The 15,317-nt window shown below is 35.2% G+C and overlaps 1 protein-coding gene across 1 annotated transcript in view; it reads right to left on the bottom strand.

The window, feature by feature from the left end:
* Positions 1-15,317, bottom strand: part of LOC119542921 (vomeronasal type-2 receptor 26-like) — an 84,110-nt gene that overhangs the window by 28,579 nt on the left and 40,214 nt on the right. Inside the window, 2 exon segments of the mRNA XM_037847504.1 lie at positions 9,795-9,918; positions 11,295-11,519. Coding sequence (XP_037703432.1) covers positions 9,795-9,918; positions 11,295-11,519 — 349 coding nt within the window.

Genomic DNA, 15,317 nt, shown 5'->3' with positions numbered 1-15,317 from the left:
AGATTGGCAGAATTGATCAAAAAATATGAACTATCAATATGCTGCACACAAGAGACTCATCTTAGACATAGGGACACAAATAAATTGAAAGTGAAAGGATGGAAAAAATATTCCATGCAAGCTACAGCCAAAAGAAAGCAGGAGTAGCGATATTAATCTCAGATAAAACAGACTTTAAATGCAAGGATGTTATGAGAGACAAAGAAGACACTACACACTAATAAAAGGGACAATTCAACAAGAAGGAATAACAATCATAAATGTTTATACACCCAATCCAGGTGCCCCAAACTACATGAGACAAAAACTGGCAAAACTAAAGGAAGCAATTGGTGTTTCCACAATAATTGTGGGAGACTTCAATGCATCACTCTCTCCTATAGATAGATCAACCACACAGAAGTCCAATAAGGAAACTGAAAACCTAAACAATTTGATAAATGAATTTGAATTAACAGACATATGTAGAAAATTACATCCAAAACCACCAGGATACACATTTTTCTCTAGCATTCACAGAACTTTCTCCAGAATAGATCATATGCTGGGACATAAAACAAGCCTCAATAGATTAAAAAAAAAAATGAAGTTATTCAAAGCACATTCTCTGATCACACTGGAATACAATTAGAAGTTAATAACTATCAGAGACTTAGAAAATTCAAAAATACCTGGAGGATAAACAACACACTCCTAAACAATCAAAGGGTTAAAGAAGAAATAGCAAGAGAAATTTCTAAGTATATAGAGATGAATGAAAATGAGAACACAACATATCAAAACCTATGCAATGCAGCAATAGTAGTACTGAGGGGGAAATTCAAGGCTCTAAATGCATACTTTAAAAAGGAAAAAGGAGCAAAAATCAAAGAACTAATGGAGAAACTGAAGAAGCTAAAAAATGAACAGCAAACTAATCCTAAACCAAGTAGAAGAAAAGAAATAACAAGGATTAAAGCAGAAATAAATGACACAGAGAACAAAAAAACAACAGAGAGAATAAATAACATCAAATGTTGGTTCTTTGAGAAGATCAACAAGATTGACAAGCTAGACTGACAAAATCAAAAAGAGAGTAGAACCAAATAAAATACTGAATGAGAGAGGCAACATTACTGTGGATCCTGAAGAAATTAAAATTATAAGAGGGCACATGAACAACTGTATGCCAACAAACTAGGTAATGTAGAGGAAATGGACAATTTCCTGGAAACACATGAACAAGCTAGACTGACCAGAGAAGAAATAGAAGACCTCAACCAAACAATCACAAATAAAGAGATCCAATCAGTCATCAAAAAGCTTCCCACAAATAAATGCCCAGGGCCAGATGGCTTCATAGGGGAATTCTACCAAACTTTCCAAAAAGAACTGACACCAATCTCACTTAAACTCTTTCAAAACATTGAAGAAAATGGAGCACTACCTAACAGATTTTATGAAGCTAACGTCACGCTATTACCAAAACAAGGCAAAGATGCTACAAGAAAGGAAAACTACAGGCCTATCTCCCTAATGAATATAGATGCAAAAATTCTCAACAAAATACTTGCAAATTGAATCCAAAGACACATTAAAAAAAACATACACCATGACCAAGTGGGGTTCATTCTAGGCATGCAAGGATGGTTCAACATAAGAAAATCAATCAATATATTACAACACAGTAAAAAATCAAAAGAGAAAAATCAAATTATCATCTCAATAGATGCTGAAAAAGCATTCAACAAAATCCAACACCACTTCTTGATAGAAACACTTCAAAAGGTAGGAATTGTAGGAAATGTCCTCAATATGATAAAGAGCATATATGAGAAACCCACAGCCAGCATAGTACTCAATGGTGAGAGACTGAAAGCCTTCCCTCTAAGATCAGGAACAAGAGAAGGATGCAACATTGTGCTAAAAGTTCAAGCCAGGGCAATCTGGCAAGACAAAGAAATAAAAGGCAGGCAAATTTGAAAGGAAGAAGTAAAGCTGTCATTATTTGCATATGATATGATCTTATATCTGGAAAACCCTGAGAAATCGATGGCACAGCTACTAGAGCTAATAAACAAATTTAGCAAAATAGCAGGACAAAAGATTAATGCACATTAGTCAGTAATGTTTCTATATACTAGAAATGACTGAAATGAAGAGACACTCAAGAAAGAGAAAGCATTTTCAATAGCAACTAAAAAAATCAAGTACCTAGGAATAAACTTAACCAAAGATGTAAAAGACCTATACAAAGAAAACTACATAACTCTACTAAAAGAAATAGACAGGGACTTTAAAAGATGGAAAAATATTCCATGTTCATGGATAGGAAGGCTACATGTCATTAAGATGTCAATTCTACCCAAACTCATCTACAGATTCAATGCAATCCCAATCAAAATTCTAACAACCTACTTTGCAGCGTTGGAAAAGAGAGTTATCCAATTTATTTGGAAAGTACGACACCTCAAATTGCTAAAAACACTCTAAAAAAGAAAAATGAAGTGGGGGGACTAACACTCCCTGGCTTTGAAGCTTATTATAAAGCCACAATAGTCAAAACAGCGTGGTTCTGGCACAAAGATAGACATACTGATCAATGGAATCAAATTGAGAATTCAGAGATAGACCCCCAGATCTATTGTCAACTCATCTTTGATAAGGCCCCCAAAGCCACTGAACTGGGACATAGTCTTTTCAACAAATGGGGCTGGGAGAGTTGGATATCCATATCCAAAAGAATGAAAGAGGACCCCTACTTCACACCCTACACAAAAATTAACTCAAAATGGGTTAAAGACTTCTACATAAGAGACAGTATCATAAACCTCCTAGAAGATAATGCAGGGTAACATCTTCATGACCTTGTATTAGGAGGTCACTTCCTAGACCTTACACCCAAAGCACAAGCAACAAAAGAAAAAATAGATAAACGGGAACCCCACAAACTTAGAAGTTTCTGTACCTCAAAGGAATTTGTCAAAAAGGTGAAGAGGCAGCCAACTCAATGGGAAAAAAATCTTTGGAAACCATGTATCTGATAAAAGACTGATATCTTGTACATATAAAGAAATCCTACATTTCAATGATAATAGTACAGACAGCCCAACTATAAAATAGGTAAAAGATAAGAAAAGACAGTTCTCTGAAGAGGAAATACAAATGGCCAAAAAAACAGGTGAAAAAAATGTTCAGCTTCACTAGCTGTTAGAGAGATAAAAATTAAGACCACAATGAGATACCATCTCACACCAATTAGAACGGCTGCCATTAAACAAACAGGAAACTACAAACTCTAGAGAGGATGTGGAGAAATTGGAACTCATTCCTTGTTGGTGGGACTGTATAATGGTTCAGCCACTCTGGAAGACAGTCTGGCAGTTTCTTAGAAAACTAGATATAGAGTTACCCTTCGATCCAGCAATTGCACTTCTTGGTATATACCCAGAAGATCTGAATGCAGTGCCTCGAACAGACACCTGCTTGCCAATGTTCATAGCAGCAATATGCTCAATTGCCAAGAGATGGAAACAACCCAAATGTCCTTCAACAGATGAGTGGATAAATAAAATATGATATATAACCACGATGGAAAACTATGTGGCAGTAAGAAGGAACGATGTCATGAAACATGACAACATGGATGAACCTTGAAGACATAATGCAGAGCAAAATAAGCTGGGCACAAAAAGAGAAATATTATATGCTACCACTAATGTCAACATTGAAAAATGTAAAATAAATGGTTTATAATGTAGAATATAGGGGACCTAGTGATAGATAACAATTAGTGACAGGGAAACAATAACCTAATAAAAACAGATAAGTTATTGTGGGTAAATTTAATGTTCTGGGAATGCTCAGGAATGACTACGGTTTGTTAGTTTCTGGTGGGTATGGTAGGAACAAGTTCATAGAAATGTTGTTATCTTAGGTAATCTGTCTTTTATATTCCTTTGCTGGGTTATAGTCTATATAATTTCTTGGGGTAGAGTAGGAATATGTTGAAAGTAATGTAGTCATTTTAGGTTAGTTGTCTTTTTCTTATTCCCTTGTTTTGTTTTTTTTTGAAATTTTTTATTGTATGTTTTTTAAAAATTTTTTATATAGTTAATAGTTAATTTAAAAAAATGAAAAAACTATAAATGTAAAGTAGCCTGTTGTCTAAAAAAAAAAACTGAAAAACTTTCTGAAAACTCCAAATTTATAAAAATGTTCAAAAATCTAGTCTTAACTTTTAAGTTTACTTAAAAACATTCAAGTTATTCTTTCCTCCTGCTGCCCTTCTGAGGAAATGTGAAAAATCTGAGCAAAGGTCCAAGAACATGCAAATAAATTGCAAAGAAAAGAGCCCACATGATACAGGGCTGGAACTGAAGCAGTCCCTAGCACAAACCCTGTCTAAAACTATCAGAGGGAAAAACAAAATTTGAAAGCAAGGGACCATATAATTACTTGCCTACCAAAAAGGATTTAAAAATGTATTATTCAGCCTGTAAACATTTACCAATATAAACCCAGACTCTGAGGGGAAAAAAAAAAGTCCTATTAAAAACCTAGTTTATAGGACAGTCATCTTCATACATTTAAAAAAAAAAAAAAAAAAGAACTGCAACAAATGTCCTCAAAACCTCAAACACCTGTAAATAACTTTATAAATACTGACTTTTCTGCCTTTAACAACTGGGACCAGACTGCAGAGGAGGAGAGAGCAAGGAGGGACCAAAATGAGGCAAGGCTCATAGCTTTAACTTTAAAGGGTAATTAGCCACCTCAAGGTCACTCAGAGGCAGACGCCACCTGAAACCTGTCATCAATGGATAAAGACAAGGCATTGGAAAGGAGAGTGCCCCCAGGGACAAAAAAACAAAACAAAACAAAACAAAACAAAAAAAACTTTCAGGGCCCTGTCCATGGTGCAGGAAGCCAGAACACTGGGCCCAAGAGTACACTGAGCTCCCAAGGGGGAGTGAGGCCTCTCCAAAAGCCCTGTTGGCTGCCCCTAACCAGGATTAAAGGAGCCTGCAACAAATAATTCCCTGGATCTCACAAATAACGTCAAGATCATCAAGCCCCAGGTGTCTCTTGACATGGTGGATAAGCCTGTTAATTTTTAAAAATAAAATGGAAGCCACCTATTCTGTCTTACACTCTCACTCTGGCCCTCTTTCCTCTAAAACCTATCCCATAGTTGGAATAAATAAAAAGCCTCAGACTCAAGCTCAAATCCAAGTAATAAGCTGTCCACCAAAGCAAAAACATAAAAATACCATTGCAAGTACAGTAGCATTAAGTATAGCTGCAAAACGCCATAAAAATCAACAAAGGTCCATAAACAGTCTAGCAAAGTTTATTTTCTTCTCTTTGCTGCTCTGTGCTATCCTCATACTCCTTTTAACTCTTTTAATACTAATCTTGTATTTTTTTGCTCCTGGGACCCTGCCTCGTATGGCTCCTAGTAAATTTCATTGCAGAATTGTCCAGGCCACAATGAACCGTGCTGTCATTGATGTGATTCTCATTCAGGAAGCTCATCACTACCAGACTGCCACAAGATTATGGTAGGGACATCTCTACACCCCTGGTCAACAGGAATCAGATATGGAAAATGGATCCTTGCCCCAGGCCCCCAGCAAAATATAATAAAAGGAGTCTTCAATGTTAGGTCTGGGCCCTGGGACCCTCCCCTATTTCCCTGTTTTGCAAAACCAGGCTGCAGATCAGACCATGCCTCGCATTGCTGTCCCCTCCCTTTCCCCATTTTTGTGCCACTTTCTTTGTTCTCACCCATCACTGAACCCCCTCCCTTTCCCTCACAAATTTATTCCCTCCCTCACCTCTCCTGTTCAAAGCACAAACCAGGCATTGCCAAAGTTACAAGAAAAACTATGTGTAACCCCCATTGGCCAAAGTTCACATACCTTACACCATGTAACCTCCTGATTGGCAAAAAGCCCTATAAAAAGGAATCCCACAACCAACTGCATGCTTTCCCCTCGGAGCAGCCTTTCTGCTGGTGGGGACCATCCTGAGGCTTCTCTCAAATGAAACAATTCTTTGTTACCTGCCCAGATGGCTTTGTTGCCCATCTTTTGAACCAAACTACCTTACAGGAGATGTCTAAATTTCTTCATTTTTGCTTCTAAAAAAATCCAATATTTGTTTTAAAAAAAAAATTTCCTTGAGGGTTTTTAGATTCTCCTATTTTATCTAGTTAATTACAAAAAAAAGAAAATTTTTACAAATTTGCTCTATCATAGGGATCTTTAACTATTCAAAATGTAGATTTGATGGCAGCCTCCAAAACTGAACACAATACAGCACTGGAAAATTGGCTTTATTACAATTCCTTGCTGCACAGGGGCACATAACTGGCTAAAACAAAATTACAGTATTGCCCAACTGAAATACAATATTTAAGAAGTCTGATGGCAGCTAAAGGTCACAAAATGTTACTGTCTAAGCATCATCCCAGTTTCTAGATAAAAATGGCCTATTTCTGTTCACTTTATATATTTGATAATGTTTACTGATTGTCATTTACTTAAAATAAAGTGACCTGCTTAAGGCCTCCTTTGCTGTAATAATGTAAAGAAATTTTTAAACTTACATTTTGTCTAAAATTAAGCTTACTTAAACACAGTTAATAACAGTTACTTAAGGTACAATTCTTGGTTCTACACTTAAAGTAAATATATAAATATAATTAAAATGTGTTTGATGTCTGTCGTAGAAAAGGCCAAATTTTAAAAATAAGTGATTCTTGTATTTAATAAAACCAATATATCTCCTGACAATTTGATAATTGATTGTTAAAGGATTTATAACTTGTGTTGTCAGATATCAGTAATCCACCATAGGATTCACACAGGGCAAATAATAACAAGAAAAACAGGTTAATCAAACTCCAAAAAAGTTTACTGGCTAAGATCAACAATCTACTAGATTAAAATGGCCTCGAGCTTTACCACCAGGCTTGTTAAAACTTAGAGCAACCCCTGAAAGCAAACATAAGATCTGTCGCTTTGATCTTGGGTTTGACAATGCCCATGAATTTGGGTCTGACATGAGGTTCTGTGCCTGGTTTAACTAAATCTTCTCATAATCATGTTCAGTACTTAGAAGGGCCTCTCTCTTCCCTCAAAACCTTGAGATTTGAAAGACCTTTCAGAAGAAGTCTACCACCTTTATTGACCCAGAGTTTTTGTCTCCATAAAGCTGCTCAGGAAGAGAGGAGGGCTGTCACCTCACTGAGAGAGACCCTTTCACGTGCTTCTGATCACCCAGACAGCTGAAACAAACACAAAACCCAACTCAAGCAGATTCATACTTCCCCGTAAAGCCAATGCCACAAGTAGTCTAGACAATAGCTCCCACAAAAGACTTAAAATCTAACATTCCTTGAATATGTGATATTAGTAACAGATTCAAGTAAAGAAAAAATACTCTAACGAGCTAATTACTAATCTCATAGCCTACCTTGCTGTCCTATTTACAGTAATGGTGATTTCAATTACTTTAAAAATCACATTTTACTAAAAGAGAAACATACACTTTGTTAAAATTTATATATAGAATGCATAAAACAGATTAACGCAAGAAAAAGAAATCCTACAAAACTATGGCAATGCCTATAAATCTGGACCTGAGACCATATCTTGTGCCTTGTTTAACTAAATCTAACAATAATAAGTCAGCTCCAAGATATCATCACTAGTTCAAAATTGCTAGATTGTTTATAGTTTAAAAAACAATTAGGTGCTGTGATGATGACTTTAGGTAAAGAGATACATAGATGGTGAAAAAAAGATCTAGTTAATAGACCAAAAGCCTGACATTTACAGATAAAGACGGCAAGAGACAGGTCTAATGCCATTAAAATCATGTTAAAATACAAGTTCTCTCCAGTCCCAAAATTAGATATTTTTTTAAAGATGCCTTTATTCATAAAGATTTAATACACTGTTACAGTAATATAAAAATGCAATCAGACTGATTTAAAAAAACATGGCCCATAAGAGTGCTTTGTCACTGAGATTTAAAACAATTAAAACATTTAACACTAAGAGTTCAATCACTATCCATAAGAAATCTCATAAATAAGACTGACACAAGATAATGAACATGGGTGTCTTAGTCTCACATCTAAAATTTTTTTGTGAAAGATAAAACAATTACTAAAGGGCCCAAACTACCAAATAAATGTGATATTGCTTATGTGATTGAAACCCCCCCAAAAGGACACTGGAGGACTTAAAAAAAAAAAAACTTTTTATTAAAAGTTTAAGTTATCACTTTCCAGAATTAAGCTATTGCAACTTTTTTCGGTTATATTAGGTAAAATTTTATGAAAAGCCACAAAATAATGTGACTATCTAATCACTTAAAAACATAAGCTATGTATCACAACAGCTTATAAAATTAACGAATGACAAAAATTTGCACATTACTAATCAAAAACCTAATTTAATCTCTCACCACTAGTATGATATATTTAAAGGCAATGCCCCTAAAAAATATTAAATAAAATTTTAAATTCACCCTATTGCAATCCTGTAGATTTTACCATACACTTGCTATTTGTGTAAACAGCTGTAATCTGTCCCCAAAAAGGTAGAGACAACAATGAAAACAATTAAAAAATTGTCATGATGGTAATTTATGGTAACAAAAAGAGCATTGTAGGGGTAAATACAAATCAAAACACTCAATATTTAGTTCCCTCATACAAAAAAGGAAATCAGATAGCCTCCTTTCTTCACTCTTAGAGCATTTAGAAAACTTGACATTTTAAATCCTTTCTCAAACCTTTGAGGTGAACATAGATCATTTTAAAAGCTAGAGACATATGTAAACTTTACAACCCAAAGTGTCTTTCTCAAAGACCTGAGAGCCAACTCTCTGAAATGTAAATATTAATGATGAAAACCTTCTTATTTTCACATTTTAATGAAAGTTTAATCAAGGCATCTGGCTCCAAATTTTAAGTATTTTCATATCATAGATATATGAGAAGGTTTTTATTTCTTTGGATAGAGGCAACTGGCAAACACAAAGACCACCCCAATTACAAGGAAAATTGTTTTCTTCTTCTAACTTTGTAGAGATTTCTGTGTAAAAAAAAAAAAAAGTTGTTTTTAATTATACTTCCCCAAAACGATGCAACAGGGAAAGGAGGGAATATGTTTTAAATAAAAACTGCTGCAAGAGTCATCATAATTTTATAATGAAAAAGTATTGAATCATCCAGTAAATATTTATTTATTAATTTAACAATTGTTTAGGAGGTTTCTCCTATGAACTGCAAATGCTTCTCAAATACTGTGACTGTGGAGTACCAAATGATGAGTGATGTATCAGACATCATTGTCACTGGAGTTTGATGATTTTTAAAACCATCTAAATGCTATAAAAACATTTGACCCAAACTCTGATTTGACACAGACCTAGAATTTGTCTCAGCTGTCTTCCTTAGCGGCATAACTTTGTCAACTTATAAAATCTCTGAGAAGTTCAGTTTCTCCATTCACAAAATGGGCATTAAATAAATGTACTACACAGTTTTTGGTATATAAAAGGTGCTCAGTAAATGTTAGTTGGGGTTATACTGTAACAACAGCAAAGAAATTAGGGAAAAGTAGAAGGTGAAAAGAGAAGAACCTGCATGCAGTGCAGATTTCTGAAGACAGCAGAAATCAAGAAGTTAAAAGAAAGCATTGAGAACTGGTAGGTACACATATCCTTAGGATTGCTCAAGCCATTTCTCACTGTGTACCATTCCTACATTCAGAATAAGTAACAGAATCACCTGCCTGTTTTATTTGCAATCTCCCCATCTGGACAGGGAACACCATCATAACAACAAAATTGTTTCCCTTCATGAGTTGCTTTCCTGGATCCAAGTGAACACATTAGACTGCAAACAGCAGAGGGAGTCTGCTTAAGAGGGAAAAGAAGGGATAAAGCAGCTCCAAAAGCAAATTCAGTAATGACATATAGCTGGGAGATATTATTATAAGTCATAAGGGGTGAGCCAGTTTGAATGTATTATGTCCTCCAAAACGTCATTATCTTTGATGCAATCTTGTGTGGGCAGACATATTAGTGTTGATTAGATTGCAATTCTTTGATTGAGTGTTTCCAGGGAGATGCAACCCACCCAACTGTAGCTGAAAACTCTGATTGGATAATTTCCATGGAGGCGTGGCCCTGCCCATTCAGCATGGGCCTTGATTAGTTTACTAGATCACTATATAAGCTCAGACAGAAGGAGCAAGCTTGTTACAGCCAAGAGGGACACTTTGAAGAATGCACAGGAGCTGACAGAGGAACTACAGTTTATAGAGACATTTTGGAGATGGCCTTTGAAAGCAGACTTTAACTCCAGAGAAGCTAAAAGAGGACAAACACCCCAAGAGCAACTGAGAGTGATATTTTGGAGAGAAACTGCAGCCTAGAGATGAACGTCCTGGGAGAAAGCCATATTGAAACCAGAATTCCGGAGCAGATGCCAGCCACATGCTTTCCCAGCTAACAGAGGTTTTCCGGACACCATTGGCCATCCTCCAGTGAAGGTACCTGATTGTTGATGACTTACCTTGGACACTTTATGGCCTTAAGACTATAACTTTGTAACCAAATAAACCCACTTTATAAAAGCCAATCCATTTCTGGTATTTTGCATAATGAGCAGCATTAGCAACCCAGAACAAGGGGGTAAGATTGGTTACAAAATTTATGAGTTAGCAGAATTTCTGAGTACCAGAGAGCCATAATCAAGAATACTTGAACCTTTGGAAGAGGTTTAATTATCAATGTTCTCCCAGTGACCATTATATTCATCTCAAATAGGACTCAGAAAGGCCTAATCTTTCTGTCATAATAATGAGCAGGAATTAAGAAAAATGTGTGTATAACAGGTTAATTTAAATGTTCAAACAATCAAACTATTATGTCCAATTGCTGACTCAAATGTTTATCACAAAGCACTCATTTCCTTTTTTTCACATCAGTCATTCCTGCTGATCTATCTACTCTATAAAATTGCCGATGTTCATTTGTCTTGTTATGTGGACTACAGATCTATGTGACCATTACAAGGACATTGTGCTCAAAGCTTTCAAATAATTCAGAATACATAGTATTCAAAGTGATTCTGAGCCCAGGAATTTCCAATACCTGCTCTTAGAGCAAAAGTCAAATTAACTTGGGTCTCTGCCTAGTGGAATTCAAAGGAAGCTTATATTTTAATGCTACACACCAGGCATACGTCTTTTTAAAAATAACACTGTGGTGCCTGTTAAGATTCTTACCTCATTGTAGTATTCAGCCCACATTATCTGGTCATCATTTAAGGAAAAGTGCCAAACGTTGTGAAATTCAAAGATGAACTCTCCAACTTTTACTTGAGCTTCTGTATCATTCTGCAAAGACTGATCGTTCAAGATGTCAAACTTGGTTGATGAAATTCTCTCATTCACAACTTTCTCCTTAACAATAATTCTTTCAAGTTGATGTTTCTGCAGGAATTAATGGAGCTATAGGCAAAATAGAATTCCAAAATATGCAAGGTATTGAAAACTGAATGAACCTTATTCTCCAATTACCTTCTCTTCCTTTAAATATATGTTCCAAAAAAATTCTTCTGTGGTAGTTTATCAAACATGTATAAAGAGCTTAATATGTACCGACATTGTTGTATATGCTTAAATATATTAACTTACATAGTTCTTATAAAATCTATGAGTTAGTTATTAATATTATCCTCATTTTACAAATGAGCAATCTGAAATGCCCAAGGCCACAGAGTAGAAATTGTTGAAACCAGAATTCTCGAGTAATAGGTGCTAATTGTTAAAGGGCAACTGTAAATATGGATGAAAGTTTTTAACTATCTATAATAGCTGTTCAAGAGAAATATTCTTATTCTTTCAAAAACATAAATAACTTGAGGAATAAGATAAAGAAGGTTAATAAAAATAAGATTTTATATTATTTTTAAGAATATAAAGTGTAAGCCTTTGAAGTCATGTGCATTTTCAGGTTTCTGTTGTGCTAGAACAAAAGAAAATTTTTTTCATATACTGTAATATTGTGTGCTTCTGTAAAACCCAAAAGAATCAAGTAAAGAGATTTAGAAAAGATACGCATATTAGGGGAGGAGACATCAACATGGTGATGTAAACATCCACTGGAAAATTCTCCACTCTGAATCAAGTAATAAAAGGATATTCCCACTTTTTTGGATTTCTGTAGTATGATTGAGACTCCAGAAACACTGAATCAAAGAAAAAGAAAAACAAGCACCAAAATCAGGTAGGAGATTTGTATACGGACCTGCTACTCCGGACTCCTGTCCCTCATTTGTCCTTTGCAACTTGTGAGTCTCACCGAGGCAGCATGTCCCATGTTCCTCCTGCTGCAGATGCAGATCACAGAGCCACTCACAGCAGCGAGTTAGAGCCCCACACATAGCCAGGCACAGAGACCCAAGTCAGCACAGACTCACAGTAGAAAACAAGCAGCTGAGGAGTGCCACACACTAAAGTGCTCCCAAGGTAAAAGGAGTCTGCAGCTGAACTGTTGGTAAGAGGTGCACACACTCAGTCCAGATCCTTTTTGCTGGACCACCTAAACAGACTTTTCTTGATTGACACCACCAGGCTCCCTTGGGTGGGATGCCCCAATGGGGTAAAACTGGAAGCAAAAAAGGATCATGGAGCAATAAAAAATAAGGGAAAAATTGAAAAAAAAATAGCTGTTTATATTTACAAAAATCCTGCTGGGATTTAGTTCTAAAATTCCATTTACTTCTTATTTATAGTTTTTATTTGTCTGTTGAGAGCTCTTTCTGTTCATTTTAAGTGTGCTTGCTCTTTCCTCATGGACTAGCTTACAAACCTTATTCTGAAGTCTTCACCTAAAAATTCCAACATCTGGATCATTTCAAGTTTGGTGTTGAGAATTAGTCACATTTTCTTGACTCTGTGTGTTCAGTCATTTTGGGTAGTATCCTAGACATTTTGAATTACAAGATTTTTAAATCCTGTACAGGTATCCTCTGCAGATTTGTTGGGTTGATTTTAAGAGGCAGTTAACCCAGTAAGATTCAGACCACAAGCTCTGTCTGTTTTTTTCTGTGCTGGAGGGTCCAATATCAATTCAGTTTTCAAAGTTTTTTCTATACTGTTTGTGTTCACCCTTCACATGCCCCAATAAAGACTTAATGTGGGAATGGGATGTGGAAATCTGCCACTATCATAGTTCATTCTTGAAACCTTTGTTATGCCTCCTTGGGTCTGTTTTATATTCAGAAGATGGGGAAAGAGCTTCCTAGGACTTGTTTTGGTACATTCACAGACTTATGGAAGCTCTTTCTACAGTTTCCTCTTGTCTTGTAATTTTACCTACATTATCTGACTCCCAGGGCTTTCTGTTCTCATTTCTTCTTTCCAAAAAGATGAATTTCTATCAGAGTTTTAGATTCCCACAGTGCTTCACAGTTCTGTGCTGATGTAGTCATTTTTGGTTGATCCAGAGGTTTTTGTCAGTTCTTTGGAACTTTCTACGTAGATATTCATGTCATGTGTGAACAAGAAGTTTATTTCTTCCTTTCCAGTCTATATATCATGTATTTCCTTTGCTTGTCTTATTGCATTAGCTAGGATTTATGGTATGCTGTGGGATAGAGGTTTGAGAGAAGACATCCTTACCACCTAAGATATCAGGACATCCTTGTTCCTGATTTTAGGTGGAAAGCATCCATTTCTCACCATAAAGTATGATATTAGCTATAGTTTTTTTTTCATAGATGTTCTTTATCAAGAGGAGGAAGCCCCTCTCTATTCCTAGTTTACTGATAGTTTTTAAGCATGAATGGGTGTTAGATTGCATCAAATGCTTTTCCATCATCTATTAATATGATCATATAATTTTTCTACTTTAGACTGTGGTTATGATTGATTATATTAATTGATTTCCCAAACATAAGCCAACCTTGCATACCTGGAATAAATTCCACTTCTTCATGGTGTATGATTATTTTTATACCTTGTTGGATTTGATGTGCTCCTATTTTATTGATGATTTTTGATGATTTTTGGATGATTTTTGATATGATGATTTTTGTTCATGGGAGGGACCTTAGTTTTCTTTTCTTGTAATGGTCTTTATCTTGTTTTGGTGTTAGGGTAATATTGCCCTCAGAGAATGAATTATGATGTGCTCCATCTGCTTTTAATTTCAGAAGAAATTGTAGAGAATTGCTATCGTTTCTTCCTTATATGTTTGGTGGAATCCACCAGTGAAGCTATCTGAATCTGTTGCTTTTCTTTTTGGAAGACTAGTGATTTTGATTGAATTTTTCTAATACATTTGAACCTATTCAGATGATCTATTTCTCTTTGTGTGAGTTTTGGTAGATTGTGTCTTTCGTGGAATTGTTTTATTTTATATGAGTTATCAGATTTGGTGGACATAGAGATGTTCTTAAAATTCTGTTATTATCCCCTAATGTCATGGAACTGGTAGTGATATCCCCTCATTTCTCAAATTAATAATATGTGTCTGCTCTCATTTTTCTTTATTACCCTTAATAAGGGTTTACCAATTTTATTAATCTTTTCAAAAAATCAGTTATAATTTTATTGATTTTATGTAGTTTTTATGTTTTCAATTCATTGAGTTCTCATCTGATTTTTTGCAATTTACTACTTCTGCTTGCTTTTTGTTTATATTTCTTTTTTTCTATACTCTCCTAAATTTGAATTTTAGATTATTGATTTTAGACCATCTCCTTTTGTAATATATGCATTTAGTGCAATAAATTTCCTTCTAGTCCTCAAATTCACACTTCCCATTAAGGTTGATCAATGTATTTTTTATTTTAATATATTTCATAATGATTTTCAAATTCCTTTTTAGACTTGTACATACAATATTTTTTATTTAATACACAGCTATTTGGGGACTTTCCAGCTCTTTTCTTTTTTCATTTTTTTTTCATTTTTTTTTATTATTCATTTTATTGAGATATATTCACATACCACGCAGTCATACAAAACAAATCGTACATTTGATTGTTCACAGTACCATTACATAGTTGTACATTCATCACCAAAATCAATCCCCAACGCCCTCATTACCACACACACAAAAATAATCAGAATAATAATTAAAGTGAAAAGGAGCAACTAAAGTAAAAAAGAACACTGGGCGCTCTTGTCTGTTTGTTTGTTTCCTTCCCCCACCTTTCCACTCATCCATCCACAAACTAGACAAACGGGAGTGTGATCCCTATGGCCCCGCCAATCCCACTGTCCCCCCTCATAAGCCAC

The sequence above is a fragment of the Choloepus didactylus genome, chromosome 8 (genome assembly GCF_015220235.1).
Source record: "Choloepus didactylus isolate mChoDid1 chromosome 8, mChoDid1.pri, whole genome shotgun sequence".
Classification (NCBI taxonomy): domain Eukaryota; kingdom Metazoa; phylum Chordata; class Mammalia; order Pilosa; family Megalonychidae; genus Choloepus; species Choloepus didactylus.
This window is presented reverse-complemented; position numbering and strand designations above follow the sequence as displayed.